The following is a 20374-nucleotide window of genomic DNA, read 5'->3' on the forward strand; positions in this document are numbered from 1 at the left end:
CTTCGAGTTTAAGGATGTAATTTGTTTTGGGGTGGTTTTTGTTTGGAGCTTCCATCAGCATCTCTTGGTTGGATGGATGGCTGAAATACAGCAGAAAGCCTTGACGTGCTCCCTTTTTCTGAGTTCCATTACTGAAAGCCAAATAGGGAAAGCCTGGGGAGAGTAAAGTATGGACATGGGTTTCAGCCCTTACAACGTAGGGCTGAATTTTACTCTGCTGTACTCTTAATAGAGGCTGCAGCCACAAAACCAGGCAGTAATTTAGTTAATGCCAGTGGTTTGCTTTTTAGTGAAATACAAAACCATAAAGTGTGAACTTTACTGCATTCACTTCCTTTTCAAACTGTGGTCATGTGTCAAAAATTCAGTTTTCCTACACGTAATTCAGCAAAATCAGACTTATTCATAACTTACCTAAGCTACTTTGAAAGCTTTTTTTTTTAATTGTCTAGGTGATGTGAATGAAGACTGATTGATTGCAGTGAGGCAAAGGTTCTAAATAATCTTTTCAGATTGCTGAAGAGACAGAACTGCCCTCTGCTTCAATCAGTTGTCTTGGTGTCTGGCATTGCTAGAAAAAATGGCCTTCATTAGTTTTAAACACTAGTAAAATCTAGCATACAACAATTTTACTGCAGTTCTGACTTCAGTAAAGGGGCTTATGTTTTAAACAAATTTTTAATGTAATTGATTTAACTGCAAGCAAAATAACTGGATAGAATATTAAAAGTGTGTACAAGAAAGAGGCAAGTGATTCACACATGAGTGCTGACCACACTGAGAACTCCCAACAACAGCTGGCCACTCCCAGGATATGTTACCTGGAAAGGTTCCTTCTCCCATACCTATCAGAGATGTGACGTGGTATAGAATAATCTCGGACTCCTAGTCATGGCCTCTCCTGGCTGATGGAAATACTAACCCTACGCTGGCTGGAACCAGGACAATGCTTATTTGCAATGGAGATGTATAGTTAATAACACAAGAAGACGGGAAAAAAAAACTCCAAACCCTAGCACTTTCAAACTTTTCCAGGCTTGAAAAATTGGTGAGAGGGGCAAAACCCCTTGCCAAAGTAATTTTAAACTCTTACACTAGGGATCCTCCATCATGATGCTGGACATTTTCAGGGCCTATGTATCAAGGAGCCAACCCACCGCTATTGTCACAGGACCAGACAATCGGGGAGCAGTGATGAAAAGCCACCATTACTGCTGCTCCAGCTGTGCTCCGATATGTGAACTTGTGGATAATGACCACTTCTTTTAAAAAGTATTCTAAAGGAATTCCTGTAATGTAGTGATTTGCTAACAGCTTTCCAAGCTTCTGGAAACCTGCATAGTTTGCTACTTTCACTGTAAAATCAAACAGGCATCAAGGATTTAAAAATGCTCTAAAGCTATATGAAACATGAACAAATAAGCAGTGAAGCTGAGGTCTGGTACATTAAAAGTCAAGGTTGTTGCTGCTAGGTTGAAAAAAATAGAACTTTGAACTCTACACATTTGAGCATTGTGATACTGAGACTGAGGAGACTTATCTGATAAAAGATACCCTAGCAGGCATATCAATGCCTAGTAGAATAAGATACTGGTGTGTTTACAAGTGTTCAAATACCACTCTTACAGAACAAAGCAAATAAAACACCCACTTGTGCAGCCACTAGAAGTCAGACAACAGATCAGCTCTGCAGAGATTGAGACACCAAGCATAACAATCTCTCTCAGGCCTCAGTACCATCACATGAGCTTTCCAGGCTTGCATTATTGTCACCCTACTTACAAGATGTGACTCCTGCAATTAAGTCACTATATATACTGAAATGTATGTCAAAAATAAAGGAAGATAATATGACAAACTTGGCATTTGTTTACAGAAAAAAAAAGCCCAAAACATTTTCCCTGGCCTATGCATAACATGGTAGTTTTAAGACTATCCTAGAAAAGAATAACATTTGAAAAACATTTGAAAATATAGAGTTTTAACAGCTAGGGCATATATCCTAATACAACTAGAAACAAAGTTACAAAGCTCTATTTTAAGTCAGCATATTTTTCCACTGGTTATTTTTTTGTAATTTCCATTGCTTTGTAGAAGGGGAACTAAGAAGGCATTTCAATAGAGGTCTCAGCAAAGTCTAGTATGTAAGCAGGCTGAATACAATTTGAAGACCAATCTTGTTTAAACTGTGTTCCCTTGAACGAGGACACGAGGCTTGACTCCATTTTCATCAGAGGGCTGATTTATTATGTTATATATTATACTAAAATGCTACATTACAACTATACTAAAAAGAACAGAGAGAGGAAAATCAGAAGGCTACAAAGACAAGAATAGAATAGGAATGAAATAACAAAAATCCTGTGACTGCTCACAGCCTTGGCACAGTTGGCTGTGATTGGTCACTGATTGAAAACAATCCACATGGACCAATGGAAGATGCACCTGTGGCATTCCACAGCAGCAGATAGTTATTGATTACATTTCTTTCCTGAGGCTCTCAGCTCCTCAGGACAGGAAAAATCCTAGCAGAGGCTTTTTCACTAAAATATGACAACAGACCAAGGCATATTTTGAGCTGTGTATAGAACAAACAGGAAGAAGAAGTAATACCTATTAAAAATGATGATTTGCAATTGTTGTAAAGTATACAAATAGAAGTTTAATATATCCTGAAGCAGTGTCCTCTCTACTCAGACACTTTTTTCATTTGAAATTCTCTCCTTTAAACTCACCTACTTCTAACAGGCTGTTATCCTGCAGTCACAGGATAAATGGGAAGCATCTGAGGTACAGCAGATGCAGACACTGCTAAACCGTCAGTGTGGCTGCAGACTTTATTCTTTTACCCTGCAAGAAGGATGAGCTCCTTCAGATTAAGAAAAACAACAAAATTTTTTGCTGCAGAGACAAGATGACCTTTCCTGTTAAAGATTAAACAACTATATATTTCCTGAATATTGTGCCAAGGAGTCACAGTAGCAGACACAAGTAAAAAAAATCCATTAAAATTTAGATTTTGGGCAATAGGTTACCTCTGCTTTCCTTTCTCAGGTCTGCCCCTGCTGTTGTTGTTCGTTCTGTAACTCAATAGCTTACAAAGGTCATCAACAGAAAAGACAAACTACATCTCCAGAGAGGATGTAAGAAGTCTCATGAGTACTTTAGAGATACAAGGAATTTTCCGTTGACAAGCTCAAGGAGCCCACAGGAAAGGAAGGGGAGGGGGCACAGGGCAGAAACAAAGGAAAATCCTCCCTTCTCAAAATGCAGTCCATTTCATCCTTCCCCTGTTCCCTATAAACCTGTTTTTTGCAGGTGGACTTTGTTTGGCTTTCAGAGGTGCTGAGCACCTCTAATTCTAGTTGAGGACATGCATTCATCTCATTCAGTTCATCCCTCTCAGAAGGATGTGAACACAGGCCCCTCCTCACATCTGCTTTATGAGACCTGATTCAGTGTCATTTTCCTAGTTACACCAGACAAATAAGTAAGAGTCCAGATAAATGCTTTCTCCTGTCTAAAAACATACCCTCCTTGCCACTCTTTGCACTGGCTTGCACCTCAGATAGGGCTAGGGCAATTTCATTTCAATTTCCTTGTCACAACTTTTGCAAAAGCCATTCTCATTTTTCAGCTGCATTACTCTCCTGATGGAAAGCCAAGACAAGATTTTAGCTAGGCACCAGAACTGTACTGAACCTCTGTCCCACCTGCATTGGAATGTGGATCTTTTACTTGTCTTGTGTTTATACAGCTAACCAGTTCAAGCTTAGTAAGAGCAGTGGCTTCCACATGGGCTTCTACAAGCCAAGTTTTTTAAAAAAGGCTGGTCAGACTCCTCCATCCTCAAAGGTGCTCAAGGTGAGATTGCCTTTGCAATCAAAGATACTTGATTAGTTAGGAAAGCATTGGCCTGCTATAACATTCTCAAGCAGGGGCAGAACTGGATTGCCAGCATCTTGGGCTTACTGGAAAACAAACAAAATCTGGGGCTGAGGGTGAATCCAGCCACACCTGAACTTCTTTCTCAGAAGGAGTTTAGAAGGTAAGCAGGTCCTTTCTGCACTTCATGTCTCAATGGGAGGGTCTCCCTGATAAACTTTGAAGCTCCCATTCTGACCATGACAGCATCATTCAAAAAACTGAACCATTTTTAACAAAGAAAACAAAAGGCTCAAAACCCCTGGCAAATGAAGTGGGTAAAATAAAATCAGACAAGCTTGGTAAAAAAAATAAAATGAGAATAGCTAAACTAATTTAAACCTTCTTCCAGATAGCAGGAATAAAAAGTCCGTGAAGAGAGCTTGCAAAGCCATCTGCTAACCAGGCTGTAAAGGAACCTTTCCAAAGGGACAATATAATTGCAGAGGATTTGAAGTGACGCTCTCTGGAATGATTTTATTAATGTATACTGCAGACAAATTCAGGGAGATTCACATTGTCTAAATCAGAAAAGGGGAGAGTATACAGCAGAAGTTAGATCCAGAATTATGGCTCAATAGGGAAAATATATTGCCTATTTTTCACGAGAAGTCTGCGCCTCTGGGGTAAGAGGAAAAGACGTTGTCTCTGTAAGCCTAGCATCTGTTACAGACTAATAAGCAGAAAAAATATAATTATGTCAATGTAAAAACCCATAACTGATCCACATCTTAAACACTGCATTTGAAAGAAGCCCCCCAACTCAAAAAAATACTGCATTACAACAAGAAAAGGTGCAGGAAACACAGCAAGAATGATAAAGTAGAACAGTTTTTGCCTGAGGATTGAGTGAGTTGCCTCTATTCTTCATCATGAGGATGAGAGCATTTATGGAGGATACCGTGTATTGCCAAATGATGCATGAAAATAAAATGTGTACTCATTCAAGTACTGTAAGTAGACTTGTGCCATTCTATAAATCAACAATGCCTCCCAACTTTGCTTTCAATTGCCTGTAAAGAAAAGCCCAGCTCTGGCAAGTAAATCACGGTTTGCTCCTCTGGCATACAACAGCCATCTCTCAAAGGACTGCATCCTGCACACTGTACCTCCAAGTGTCTCTGCTGGGTTCTGCAACCTCTGAACATGGACATCATACTTTGAAATATTACTCACACTTTTGCCCAGGACAAATTCAAAAGGGGGGCAGAATTTCTTGTGCTGTTCACATGGGGTACATCTAACCATCATGGTAAATAAAACTAACCCACAGCAAAAACACTGCCCACTAGACTGAACAAGGGTATGTGAAAACAAGCAGCAGTTGCCATTTCTGTAAGGCCATGATGAATGAGATGTATAGGACAAAAAGGACTTCATCATACTCATTTTTATGGTAGGGATTTAACTCTTCTGCAGTTGTGCATGGACATCCTGGAAATCTGTCTCCATGTATTTGCCTAGCTTGAGAAAACCAAAGACTACATGTGGTAATCAGTGTGAAGCAGAAAGATACAGCTCACTTATTTAATTGTTGTCTCTGCTACAGGATCTTTTTGACATTTTTTGAAAAAAAACCAAGACTACTATGTTATATTATGTGTATCTTTTAGAAAACATTCATCATCACCTCTCTTTCCTTAATAACATGGTTTCTACAGGTTATAAAAAGTTGATTTTAGCTTACCAAGAAGAGATAAGGTAACTGCAGAGATGGTATCAATAGGTGTATTTTTAACTCTGACTGGCCAAATTGAAATTGATGTGAACTCCAATTGACTGGTGCCTTTACAATGACAATAGCAACTATAACGAAGGTGTTAAAACCAAAATGGAGGGAAAGAACATGAGACAAGAGAGACATGAGATTTGAGCAAGATGACACAGGCAATTAGCAGATCCAAAGAACTTCAACCTGTAGCTTAAAGACCTAGAATCGCCTCAGTGAACCAACCCACCTCTCAATCTTAATTCTTCCATTTCAAAGCAATCCCCTGACAGCACAAAGGGTTTATAGGGATTGTTTGATTTAGGACAAAATGAGATGCAGATGCTCAACAGTCATTTTTCTAACACAACAGAATGACTGCACTCTATCCAGCACACAGGCACTATCAGTAGAAAAAGCACAGAAACAGCTTACTAGCAATTGAATGAAAACTGCCTGAAATAATCGAAAAGTGGCATGTATAACTTATATGAGGTGAGCATGAAAAATTGAACTAACGTAAGAGAGAGGTTTGGGTTTGTTGCTTGTTTCTATGTTATGTTTCAGCTGTTATATTGCTATTTCTAATCTGACAAAAAGCAAAGCTCAAAAATTAAGTCATACACACTCAGAGCAGCTCAGTCACTGTATTTACAATCATCACAAGGCGAGTCAAGAAAACCCATTGTGATGTACTGCTTCAGACACTGCACCTGTGACTTCCTTTTGTTGAGGTGTAGCACATTAAAATTCTCACAGGTTCAAGATGCAAACACACTTTGAACATACACTGCAAAATGGCAGTCTTGTATTTGCCTCAATTTCTACTCTTCAAAGTACAGGTAAGGATGGACACTTCCTCTCCTGCATCTGCCTTACTGTCTGTTGCTCTAGGGGTTTAGCCAAGGAGAGATGATGTGCAGTTCTGTCAATTCAGTGTAGCTTCAGAACCAAACAGTGTGTCTTTTTGTCTTCAATACTGAGTCCACCAAACAATAGTTTGTATTAATTCAGGTATTGCCCTTTTGCAAGTTCACTACCTTTCAGCAGTCGTACCCTCCTACAAAAAAATTGAAACTTAATGCAGACACAGGAGTAATAGAATTAAGTTAGCTTTGACTTGCACCATTACAACCTAAAATATGTTTTCAGCACATTTGTAACAGCTGTATTTGAGCTGCCTTACCAAATGCCAAGGTGAATACTCAGTACTTGAAACTAATATATGAAATGTCCACCAATTCATTGCTCAAGAACATCTTGGTTAAATTCTTGCAAAAGAGTACTTTGATCTTGTATTAGGTTGCCAATGCAAGATGTGGCTGGGTGTGTGTATTCTACTGCCATCTGTTAGAAGTGGGGCAGTTATCTTCTGTTAATTGGGAAGTTTTCTTTATCTCTTCCACTACCAATCCTCCCTCCAGGAAATATCCTGTTAGTGGGTGATTGAGTCTCACCATATGACTGATAAAATTACATCATCCCAATGGGAGATGCTTGGCCCAGGGCAAGGAGCCAAGCATTCCTATCTGGATATCATCTGAGACCCCAAATACCACAGCAGCCTTTTCCCACTTTTCCCACTGTATTCCTAGACGAGTACCAGGCCCATCTACATCACCACTGGACTGTCAGAGGAAAACTGCACCCTTCTACAGGGTCACTGCTCCAACAGAATCAAACCTGTCACTCCAGGAGGACTGCAGCCACCATTCAATTGGATTGCTACCAACTCCGACCCACAGGGCGTCTGGTCAGTGTTTTTTGTATTACTCCTTTTTTTTTTATTCTTTCCTAATAAAGAACTGTTATTCCTACTCTCATTCATTTGTCTCAGAGCCCATTAATTTCAAAATTATAATAATTCAGAGGGATTTTCCATTTCAAGAGAGGCTCCTGCCTTCCTTAGCAAACACCTGTCTTTTCAAACCAAGACAGATCTACAGAAATCCACCATCCGCCAAAACCAGAAGTTTGTAACAACAGATGTGTAAAATGTATTTTCAAGGCTTCTTTTTGAACAAACGAAGATGAATCATCATATTATCATAAAAAGCAGTTTTATCACTTTCACATTTACAAATATACACGTTATTACAACAAAAGCTAGAAAAAGACAGTTCTTTAGACAACAACAAAAAATAGATACAGATAACTCAAGTATATATTAAAAGTAATAAAATAATAAGAAAATTAACATTTGCTCCTATTCCACTGTGCATCCCTCTGTAATCACCTTCTTGTTCAGAGATGTGTCAGTAAAAGCGATGGCTGAATAAACTAATTAGATTCATGCAAGAATGACAAGGATAAAGCACTTTTAAAAAAGATACGAGATCATACAGATACAGGAGCAGGGTGCTCGTGAATACAGCCGGGACAGCAGTGCAGTGCATCATGAACAAACACATCACATTCCACACAAAATGCATTCTGACACACTTTGCATATGTACACCTGTGTGGGAAGGATAGAAAGACAAGTCAAATTAGCAAAAATTATTATCATAGCACTATAGTAGGGCAACAGTTACATCATTAAGATAATCTAAACAGACTACACTGTTAGCATCAAAGAAACTCAACTGAATTAAAGCTTCTGACAGCAAGTGTATCTGCAGGCTTGAGCTCAGGTCACTGTAAATGCTTCCAAATGGCTGAGAGTGGAAGCTTTTTTTTTAATGCAGCTCCCTAAGAAATTCCTTCCCACACTTCTACAGACTTTGCAGTTTAGAAAGTGTGACTGTTTAACACATAACTCTAGTTAACCATTACATTAACTTTCACAAGTATTTTTCTGGTCTTTAGAATATAATGCTAAAGGATCATCTCTATTTCTCACATTCCTCAAAGCAAATTACAATGCCATTCAACATACTTACATTTTGATCTTTCATTTCTCCCTGGCAGCCTTGACAATACCTAAAAGAATTTTTTTTTATTTTATGTGAAAAAAAAAAGAGTCAAGACTCTGTAAATCAATGTTTAAAAAAAGATCTCATACATAGTAACAATTTCTGGCAATTTTTTCAGCTAGTCAACTGAACACAGATCATGGAAACTAGAAATATTTCTTAATGCTAAGGTGCCCCACACCACCCAAACACCCAGGATCTCCAGCAGCAAAGAAGCTGTTGCCAGCTGTTCTTACTTTTGTGATAAAAACGTTATAGGATCCACAAGTACACTCATTATCAGAAGTAAGATTTGCATACCGTTCCCCTTTGTATTCTTCCAGTGGAACTTCCTGGAAGGCATCTAAAGGAAACAAGTGATGGTAAGACCGAGCCAGGTGAGGTGCAGACACTAGTGTAAGACCTGCAAACAGAGAGACACCAAAATTGTTACAAGGGAAGATTTACTGAAAAGCTTTTCTGTATCAAATAAAGTAAAAAGGAAAAATAATATTTTAATTACTCAGTGGTTGAGAGCTAAGAACTTTAAAAAGTAAAATTACTTGTTCCATTGGCCAAACCTGAATTCAGTTTTAAACCCAAACACAAAGAACGAGCAAAATGATCAAATTTCTACTGGAAAGGTTTAACTTGGCCTTTAGAAAGACATTTACAACACACAGTGGTGAAGTTAGGAAGCTCCTTTTGGCAATGATGGTTCTGCTGTATCACACCACCAGCGATAATGATGCCCTGTTACAAAGCTCTACTACAGATTGCTATACTACTGCCAAAACCATGCTACAGCCCCATTTCAGCTAACACAAGTCTGCTGGTTTTAAACCAGTTAATTTTTGTCACACTGTCTATCACGTGGCTATGTTTTGGATTTATGCTGGAAACAGGACTGATTAGGCAAGAATCTTTTTTTTACTGCTGAACAGTGTTTACACACAATCAAGGCCCCTTCTGTTTCTTACTCCACCGGTGAGTAGTGCACAAGGCATTAGGAGGGGATACAGTCAGGATTGCAGTCAACAGTGCAGCAGGAGAACAAAGGCATATCCCACACCATGTGGCATCATGCGCAGCCTATAAAGCTGGGTGGAGAAGATGGAAAGGGGAGAATGTTTGGGATGATGGCATTTACTTTCTCAAGTAACTTTTACCCATGATGGGAGTCCTGCTTTCCTGGAGATTCTGCTGATGGGAAGTGGTGAACCAATTACTTTGCTTGTCTTGTGTGCACAGCCTTTGCTGTAACTTTTCAATTGCCTTTAACACCACCTCTGAGTTTTCTCATTTTTACTCTCTGATTCTCTCCCCCATCTCACCAGTGTGTGGGAGTGCGTAGGGCTGAGTCGCCAGCTCGGATAAGACCATGAGAACAGATGGGGCATGGGCTGGCACAAATGTCTCACTCATTCCCTCACTCCCTCACACTGTAAATGTCTAAACTGTTGTTCTCCTGATCACTGCATTTGTGGAGCATCCACTGCAGATACACATGATTTCTCCAGTTACACTATACGCCTGCTGGAATGAAACTCATGGTTTCACTGGTAGGAAAAACTTGAAATTAAACTAGGATAAAGTGACCCAAACCCACAATTATTTAATCCTCCAGCCAAATATACACATCCTGGTAATACCTCCTGTGCTTCAGTCATAAGCCTGTGGAAGCTAGAACAGTACCCCCTCACAATATTAATACTATAAACCACACTAATCCTCCCTCCCACCCTCACTAAGAGCAATGGAGGCAGGCATCATTGGTTGCACAGTGCATTAACATTTGCAAGACCAAAGGGTTCCTGTTTATAACTCTCCAGCCAGCCCTTGGTTCAACTTGGAAATCTTTCACCCACATACTCATGGAGAGGAGAGTACTTCTGTCCTCCTGCTTCAAAGCACTCTATTTTCACGGCCTCGCACTGAGGTCTCTGAAACATGGGTGTGTTTAGTTAAATGAGGATTCTTGAGAAGTTACCATTCCCATGTGCATCTCTCTTCCCCGCTTTGCCTTAGGTATATTCCTTATACCAAGGAATATCACAAAGCTTTACTGTTACAGCTATAGTCCTGAGAGACACTTGTACAAAGCTGACATCCCAGATCACAGAAATGCGGGACTCTTTAAGCAGAGCTGGCTTTTAATTAGTAAGTATAGCTGAATTTTCTTCCCCTTAACTCTCTAACCATGAACTGCTGATTCATCTGCTCATCTCTTGTTGTGACTTACCACAGATTTTGCATTCCACAGGAAGCTCACAGTATTTGGCTCTGCACTGAGGACAAAAATATCCACCTAGTGTAAGACCTGGGTCACTGTTATTTTCCAGTTGCCTACAGTAGAAAGAAACAATCCAGTACTTAAGAAATAATACCATGCTACTACATAAGTAAAAATAATGTTATTTTCACATCAAATAATTTAAAAAGCTTCATTAAACTGTATGTAACAGTTTAATGCGTAAGTGTCAGAAAACAGTTGATGCGGGCAGGTACCAGTGACCACATTTTCCCACAGGAACCAAACACCAAATGTTTCCATATAAAGGAGACAATCTTTAAAAATAAAGAAATGAGCAATAACTGCATGCTTGTTTCTTTTTAGACACAAAAATATTCTATTGCCTCTAAGATGCACATAGTAATTATTCTTTCAAATAGCACATGCTGTGAGACACTGTTTCATTCTGAAATTCAGACTCCCCTATCACCTGGAAAACAATGATTCTTTTCACTGAGAAGGGCACAGTCATGAAATGAGGCCTCTATTTTAAACTTCCCTTTAAAATCATGTTAAGAAATAAATTAAAAATACTTTATTCAGATAATACCCTTCCATCCTCATAGATATCTTTTATAATGACAGTAGTAATTAAATAATGAGCTGCAAGTAATTACTTTAACACCTTGTAGCACCTGTGTGCTGCAATCACTGTGTAACAGAACTAAGTACCATTTACTATCTAAAAAAAACTTAAATGCAAATTTTAGAACACATATTTAACAGAGGATACTGTTAATACTGGAGCTACCAATGGAAATAAATGTCTGCTGAGAAGCCACAATACATGGCTTACTCTTTTTTTCAGAATATTTTGCAATACTTTCATTGTCAAGCAGATTTTCTAAATGTGACTAGTTAATAGTGAATTCTTATCAGCTCATTGAATTCTAATCCATGCTACTTACGCCATGCTAAAGGAAGGCTTTGCATCTTGATCAGACAGAGAAGCAATAGTATGCTGAGGAAAACCTGAAGAGAAAAACATCCCATAATAAAAATTTTAAACATGCAATAATGTGTCAGTTTCTTACTTCAATGAAGAAGTTCAAAGATCATTCTAGACATTCAGGCCTATCTATTTCCCATTTGTTATTACAAGAGCACTGATACACTCTTGCTAGTATCAAATTCTTCCCCCAAAGGTCTCTACCTACACGCACACCTCCCTGACTTCACTTCCCCCTAACTGAAAAAATGTCTTTGCCATAGACTTTGTGTTAACTGAAGTGCACTGGAACCCCATTTTATAAGAACAGTTAAAAAGTACAATATGTGAAATGGTAAGAAGGCAGAATGAACAGCATACAAATGTTCACTTATACAACAGTTTCTAATTAAGGGGAAATACTTTTATATGCATCCATCCAGCCTATATTCACCTTCTAAGTGCAATATATGACAAATGAGACTACAGGACTTTTTGGAGACTGGTATCTTTCTTTCTTTTTTTCTATCATTAACTTTCTACAGATGATAACAGGTGAGAAGTTGGTTTTTCCAACTACTGCTCAGGCTTTACCTACGAACCTTTTCATTATCTATATATAGACATAAAAATACATACATTCTTATATATGAAAAGGGTGGATGAAAGTGAGAACCCAATGCTCTACTTTGTACCATTAGAGTTCCTATTCTGGTGTAACTCCAAGTTTAAATTTATTGAGAAAAAGATCAAGAAAAGAAAAGGTAATCTGTTTCTTGAAAGAACACTCAAGAAGCTGCTAATAAACATGTACTACCTATGGTTCTTAAATCCATTAATAGTTGTAACAGTTACTTTCTGCAGGGAAAAAAGCAGAGGGAGAAAGAATAGTTTTTCATCCTTCATTACTAAGTATTAAATTTATAACAAATACTGTACCATCAATATTGTTCCACTTAACTGCTTCCAAATTCTGTTCAGTAATTTGTCTTACTTAATAAACTTTATCTAAAAACTGACTATTCTGCAGGAATAACATCAATAAAAGTGATATTTATCTAGCAAAATAGAAGTTAAAAACAAAAAAAATATTGCACAATGTGTTTATTACGCATCTTATTATCTGTACTTCCTTAACAGAGAAGAGGCAAATAAAGAAAAAGACAAAATCTCACGCTAGGAGTTTGACAAAACCATATCCTACCCATTCGAATAAGGGAACACTCAGAAGTTGAACTGGCAGGTGGAGGACTGACATGGTGCATCAGCAGTTCCTTGTAATGACTTTCATCCAAAATAACGTGGTATGTTCCTGTCACAAACAAAGAAATGCCTTACTGTCAGGTTATGAGTAAAAAAAAAAAACCCAAATACATACTCAAATGACAGAAAACAACTTAGGTAGAAAACACAATTTATCCAAACCTGTTCCTAAAAAGCAGCCCTGTTAATGCTACAGTAAATGACAAGTTTTAAAACTAGTAATAACAGAATGTTAAATTAGATATGAAGGCACAGATCTTTTTCTCCAACATTACACTGTAGTAATGATACTGTAAGTGTTACCACTGTAGCAATGGATATTAACATGTTACACTGATGAAGTTCCACATCACATACCTTTATATATGAAACAAAAGGTTTGAAAATATATGTATTTCTTCTCTCTAGAGCTGCAGCTACCGGCTGGTAGTAATTTCACTTACTACTGTATATTTTGTAGGTTTGGGCAACTCTTTAATTTTCTGGCAGCACACCAGAAAACATTTATCCTTAAAAATGTCAAAATGCAGTAACAAATATTACTTAATTTTGATTTTAAACCTATGGTAGTAATATAATTACTGAACTTCAGATACATACCACCAGTTTCTCGGGCAAGTACTGTACAAACTCGAACTTCAGCACTTAGGCCGATGACAGATACTCTGATCTTTACTGCTTTTAAACACTTAAAATAGAGAAAAAAAGCAACTCAATTCATGTGCAGAACAAGAAACAGTAAAAAGGTTCTAAGTCTTAAACAAAAATTAATGGGTGATGACACTGCTACTGCCTGTTTTTCCTCCAGCAGCTTGGATGTTCAATGCAGTAGTCAAACTTCAGTTCTGTACCTTAATTAGATCATAGATGTTGGCTGGATCACATGTCGTCAGACTGCTGAGGACCACCAAAACCTCTCTGCTCGTATGTCCTGGCATGTGTCTGAGGAAAGCACACAGTTAATTTACTTATGCACACTAAACTATTTGTATGATAACATCTCCAAGGACCTTAATGTGCTGAAGTCAAAAGATGACATGATATGAAGTCCTCTACAAACTGTGATAAGATCCTTGTCTGAGCACTAGATTTTCACCTTCTGAAAGCCAAACTTTTCCAATATCTAAAATACAGTATTTAAATGTGTAGTTGTTACCTGATTATTTGCTGATATGAATCCTTTGTACCTTAGCCATACTCACAAGTAAAATTCATCTTCAAACTAGCACACTAGTATGTCTTCCCGGGTTCTTAAAAAGCTCTAATCAATTTTTAAGTGTAAATCCATTACTTTTAATTACTTCTGGTTCTTAGGTGAAAACTCTCTTCCTGCTCGTAATTAAATAGCTTTTCATGACACTGATTATCCACTTTGTTCAGTCAGCATCTTTAGCTGTAATTCTTTATTCAGTCTTCCACAAACTGGGATACATTTCAATACCTCACATTGCAAAAAAGTGCTCTGAATCTATTCTACCTGAAAATTGATCTTTCTAAAGTATGCCAAAACTCTCACAAGATTATTGCAACACAATACTGTTTCCTTTCCTGTTCTCTTACATTATTAACCCTTAATTATGTCCTCTCTTATACCACAGCCCTTGAGTAAAAAATAATTGCAGTGTCTTTCATGACAATATCTACATACCATCATCAACTTGGTTTTCAAATCTCATTTCTGTAAGAAGCACACCCCTAAATACAAGCATCTAGTGGTAGAAAATAAACTTCTGCACTACTAGAGTATTTTACTTAATGATTTGTAAGAGGATATAAAGTCACCTTTTAAAGACTCAAGTCAGCATGATGCAAGATGCTACTTAGAAAAAATTCTGTCTCTGCCCCTCTAAAGTCACAATCACAAAGAAAATATAAAACCTCCTTGAATATACTAACTTTAAAGTCTGCATGGCCAAATTTAGGGAATTATATAGAGAAGGCTCTCCACTGCAATTCATATCCACTGCTTTCTTCAGAGCAGTTACATGCTTTTTTGAGTTTCCTGTAAGTGAAAAAATGCAATAAATTTAACTGATACAACACATTAAAGAACAGAAATATTTAAAGTGCATACGTAATGAAATGTACTTGTACAATAACAGGGACTGGTTTCAGAGTGGAACGGATCTGTATTTTTCCTTAGAAAAAAATTGGTATTTTGATCAGAATGTAGAAAAGAGTAAAAAAGACTTTTACTCTGTGGGCACTCAGATGCCAGAAAGTTTAGAAGCCAAAAAGAGTAAAATCACTGTTGGGTATCATTAAGCACTCAACATGAGTGTGACATGTCCCACAAACAGAAAAATCATTGTTATCCTCAAATCATTGTTCAAAGATTGACTGATCCTCAATCTCCTAACTGAAACCTGCTGAAGCCACAGAGACTGGCGTAACAGCAGGCAGGAACCAAACAAACCTTGACTTCTTAACATTTGATCAGATCTCACAAAAAACACAGATGTTGTAACAAACAGGGTAGAAAATTAACTATAGGGAAATCAGAACAAATCTGAGTTGCATTCTGGTTGAGACTTGATCGCAAACAAGCACACAATGACAATTCTGGAGCAAAGCAGATCAAAATGTAGATTATGTTTTCAAACAACTTACAATAATTTATCTTTTAAATTAAAACTCATTATGATAACTTCATTTTCAGCAGTGTACCAGGCAGAACTTAGAACACCAATGAAAAGGATAAAAACATCTGCAATTTAAGAAAAGAATACTACTTCCCTACCTGAGAGTTCCGTCATTTTTTCAGCTCTTTTACTCTTGGTTACAATTAAGCCAATCTGAAAAGGGGGAAAAAAAGACCAAACTTTTATTAGAAAGTTTTACAATGAGTTTATTTAGAATGTTACTATATTTTTTATGTCTTTATGGACCAGAATTTTTTAACCGTACAAGTCTATAAAAGTTTTACTTCAAGTGTAACAACAGCACACAACATGATGCATCAGTTTATAAACACTGCTGTATTTTCATTACCACTGCCAAAAGGTACAAAAAGAAATAATCTAAAATTCTAATTGCAGAAACATGCAGAAACAAGAATCACTAGACTGATGAATAAAGGATGGGAAGGTACACTTGAAAAATTGAAAAGTTTACTTTGTAGTGTTATAACCAAAACTACCTTCTAAAACAGTTTTCTATTATTTGTTTCTTGCTTGGTTGTACATACCTGACTAATAGGATTCTGGTCAAAGTACTCTTCAACAAAATATTCCAGTAACTATAAAGAAAAGTTAAGGCAATTAAAAACTAATTTTTAATTAGTTAATCAATTAATTAAAAACATACTTATTTATGTTTAATTAATTTAAAACATACTTATTACATATGCATGAAGTAGATGCAAAACATCTAGTATCACTAAAAAGCAAAACAAAGTAGTTGGATAACGCAAAAATGGGGAAATGAGCCTTTTCTTTCCATTCTTCTTTCACACTATCACTCCCCCTTCATCCCAAGTAAGCAATTAAATGAGATTTCAGAAACTACACCCTGCCTTATTTTACTCATGTCCTGTGTTGAAGTTCTAGATTCCTGCTGGTTCAAATGGAGGTTTTCAATACACCAAAAAGCACTACTCTGTACAAAACCACCAAAATCCAGGATTTCATGCTCAAGTATTGTTGGGGAAGACCATACAGAACACAAGGTACACAGTTCAAGTCCCCCACAATCTGAAACAGCAATCAATTCAACTCTCATCCAGCATCCTTTCAAATAAAAATTCATTAAAAAACCCAACTGTAAGAAAAAAAAAATACAAACCAATTCTAGATGTGTGATGAGAGCATGTCGTCCCCTTAATTTGGGAAACACTTTCCACATAGTTTCCAAATGTGTCTTCCCATAACGCACCCGTGCAAAGTGTTTTTACTGTACACAAGTACACGTGCAAGGCAAAACAATGCCACACAGATTTTACTATTCAAAAAACAGGAAAGTGACAGGCAGAAACAAGGAAACGAATGCAGGGATGAGAGATGAGGCTACGCAGATACAGGAGACTGCAATTCTTTGAAACTCAAAACACAAGCAGTTTATAGAGAGATGGTGGCTCAGTAAGACAAAAAGTTTAGTGCAGGAATACCTTCAGAGTGCAAGTAAGTCTGTTCGGTTTTAAGTCTTGGTCCTCCATCGTCCTTGATCCATCAACAACCACGTAAAGGTGACGCATCTGCATGTCCACCATATGTGAAAATCACTCTCAGAATACGCATTGAAATGAATTCACTATTCCATTTACTTTAAAAAGCCACTACTTCCTCCTTCTAACGGGGAAGATTCAGTAGATTCAGAGGTGCAATTAACAGCTACTGAAAAGTAACAAATTCTTCCACTTTTTTCTTAAAATGAAAAAAAAAAACCCCTCTCTTGAAAAATGCACATTGCTCTTCTCCTCTTATCATTCTCATGACAAGCCACAGAACACGCATAGCTTGAGCATTCATGCCTTCATCTGAAGAGCTCAGTATTGCAGTATTGTACAAAGCAATGTGGTTACTTACAACCCGTTTCCATCACGTCCATTTTTCACATGAAGAGAAATGGACAGTGTGAGCACTGCCAAACACACCCTGTGTGCCAAACCTCCAACCCTGAACAGCCATGCTGCACGTACACACTGCCAACTAACAAAGAGTGCTTTAAAAAAGCCAGTAAATAACAGCAGAAACCACAAGGTTTGGCATGAGGAATGCTAGGCCAGGAGAAATGAATTTCAGATCTGGCACACCACCTCTAGCCAAACGGGTTTGGACTAAGGACAGAAGAGGGTAAGGTGTTAACATACCATTCCAAGCCGAACTTGTCCATGGTGCTCATAGAGTCTAACAAAACACAGAAGGATTTAAGTCAAATTCAAATGAGTGAATGGCTCCTAAATCAAAAGTCCAAACAAATCCTATACTAGACTTCTGGCTAAAATGTAGAAGCAACAAACTGCAGACACTTATTCATGCTGAAAAACTCCACAGCTCAATCACAGATTTCAAAACTCTCAGAAAATAAATACGAACTATTTCTTACTACCAAGTTTGATGAAGCTTTAAAATTCTATCAAATGTTGACAAATCAAGTTCTAAAATAACTTGAAATAACACAAAACTTAGGATTTTTTTCTAGCCATTTTTCTGAAATTTGAAAGAGAAATCTGTAGCCCTGATACCAGAAGGTAGATTCTGCTGACAGGATAGATAACAGGACAAGGAGCAATGTTTTTAACTAAAAGAGGGTTGATTTAGATTGGAGATAAACATGTGTTTACAATGAGGGTAGTGAGGCACGGAGCAGGTTGTCCTGAGAAGCTGTGGATGCCCCATCCCTGGGAGAGCTCAAGGCCAGTTTGGATGGGGCTCTGAGCAATCTGGTCCACTGAAAGGTGTCCCTGCTCGTGGCAGGTTGGAGTGAGATGATCTTTAAGGTCCCTCCCAACCTAAACTATCCTGTGATTCTCTGATTTGTATATTAAAAAAAAAAAAAAAAAAGGAAGATTCCTCTAAGTTGTGCAGATTGCAGCTGCAGTGCTCTGCAGTGTTTCATCAGATCAAGACCTGTAGCTTGCAAACACATGGGATACACAGCTTGTAAGCATTCAGTGTTAGAAGATAAAAATTAATTTTTCACCATTTTTTCTGGCATACACCTGCCCCTCTGAAGGAGAAAGAACATAAAAACATCCTGCAGGCATGCCTTATGGTTAATTCACCCACAGGACCCAGGCTCAGGATGATCAAGCCATTATAAGTGACCAAGTCAGTGCTATTAGCAGGCTCGTGGCCACACCACATACCTTTTCCTCTTTGCCTTGAAGAGAATGTCCTCGATGGTTGCCTTCAACGACCCGGATTCGTCTTCCTTAAGAATCTCCCTACGCAGAACAGACTGTTACGGTGGGCAGAGAGGTTTTTCCTCCTCTTTCGCCAGAAAGGAGAGAAAGGTGAGGGGGGAAAAGCATACCATGTCCTTTCATAGCCTCCTTCCCAGCGCTTGGTCCGCTCGGGCTCGTCATCCATCTCCGCGGCGGCGGAGGGGAGAGCAGGGCAGATGCGGGGCGCTGAGGGACTACCAGGGCAGCTCGGGGGCGACGAGGGGACTGCGGGAAGAACAGCGGGGCGGAGAGGGGCTCTGAGACGAGCCGAGGGACACTGGAGAGTGCGAAGGGCCCAAGGGCAGCCGAGGAGGGCTGAGTAGAGCCGCAGGACACGGACCCGGACCCGGACCCCGACCCGCGGCCGCAGCCAGGCCCCGACACGTTGGCGCCCTCCCTCTTCCGCCTCGGTGCGCCGCCAAACCCTCCCGGCCGCCGCCCGGGCCGCGGAGCGACCGTTCCGGGGAGGTTCCGTGGTGTTTTCCATAGCATCATCAAAACCCTCCAAGTGCGGCCATGGAGAGGACGAGCGCCTAGGGAAGGCGGCTTACGGAGACATCGAGGGAGAGGACGAGCGCCTAGGGAAGACGGCTCACGGAGACATCGCTGGCGCGGGCGCGGAGCTCCGTGAGGCGGGCGGCGCCGCCAGGCTCATGGCGCTGCCTGCGTCTCGGTGGCGCTTCTGCCACTAACCGAAGACATTTCAGTAATTAATGGAACAACACAGGAGCCTGGCAAAAGCACTGGATTTTAACACATTATTGTGCTCATACGCCGGTTAATGAAGGCTGCCATGTATCAGCCCGCCAGCAAAAGCAAGAAGTTTCAGGTATTTTGATGTTAAGTAATCATGTTTTCCATCTACCTAAAATATTTCTGAGTACTCATGTCACGTCACCAAGAGTTTCATAAGCACCACAGTGAGGATTAGCTCAGAACTTGCTGAGCTAATTGGTGATTGCTCTGCAAAACAATTAAAACTTTGCTGGATACAGTGGAAGCATGCCAAGACTGGGCTTCAGCTCTTGAATTGCAGGAAAGTTACTGAACATCCGTTCCTGAGGAGCCTCACTCTGCATCCAAGTAAGACAATACGTGAGGAAGAAAACATGTAAACAGTAGTAACAATTCTTGAAACAAGAGTGGGGCAAAACTAACCACTTCCATACCCTTCAGCTTATTGCATTTACCAGGAGCAGCGTATAATTATAACGGAAAGAGAGAATAAATTAATTAGCTTTCAGTTAAACCATACCTGGGAAAAAACAATTATTTTTTTGAAGGAAAGCAGTCTGAAGACAGGAAAAGAAGAATTCTTTGCAAAGTCAGGATTTGCTTCTTGGTACTAAAATAGTTGTTGTTTGAACAACTCCCATTAGAACATACACCGTTTTTTCTTTAGAAGGAAAAAATCCAATCTATAAAACACTGAAATGAAGTGTTGTATAAGCTTGCACTTGGAATAAAAATAAGTGAGAAAC

General features: G+C 38.8%; 1 protein-coding gene across 1 annotated transcript; it reads right to left on the minus strand.

The window, feature by feature from the left end:
* Positions 1 to 7675: 7675 nt before the first annotated feature.
* GTF2H2 (general transcription factor IIH subunit 2) lies at positions 7676 to 19990 on the minus strand. The gene is made up of 15 exons (XM_064403241.1): positions 18983 to 19990; positions 18816 to 18893; positions 17817 to 17853; positions 17115 to 17201; positions 16197 to 16247; positions 15750 to 15804; positions 14906 to 15011; positions 13861 to 13951; positions 13610 to 13697; positions 12951 to 13058; positions 11727 to 11790; positions 10768 to 10871; positions 8847 to 8949; positions 8514 to 8553; positions 7676 to 8089 (listed from the first exon to the last, which is right to left on the minus strand). Exons 1-15 carry the CDS (start codon positions 19378 to 19380, stop codon positions 7970 to 7972), a joined length of 1530 nt encoding a protein of 509 aa, XP_064259311.1. The 5' UTR covers positions 19381 to 19990; the 3' UTR covers positions 7676 to 7969.
* Positions 19991 to 20374: the final 384 nt, after the last annotated feature.

This window comes from Passer domesticus, chromosome Z (genome assembly GCF_036417665.1).
Source record: "Passer domesticus isolate bPasDom1 chromosome Z, bPasDom1.hap1, whole genome shotgun sequence".
Lineage (NCBI taxonomy): Eukaryota > Metazoa > Chordata > Aves > Passeriformes > Passeridae > Passer > Passer domesticus.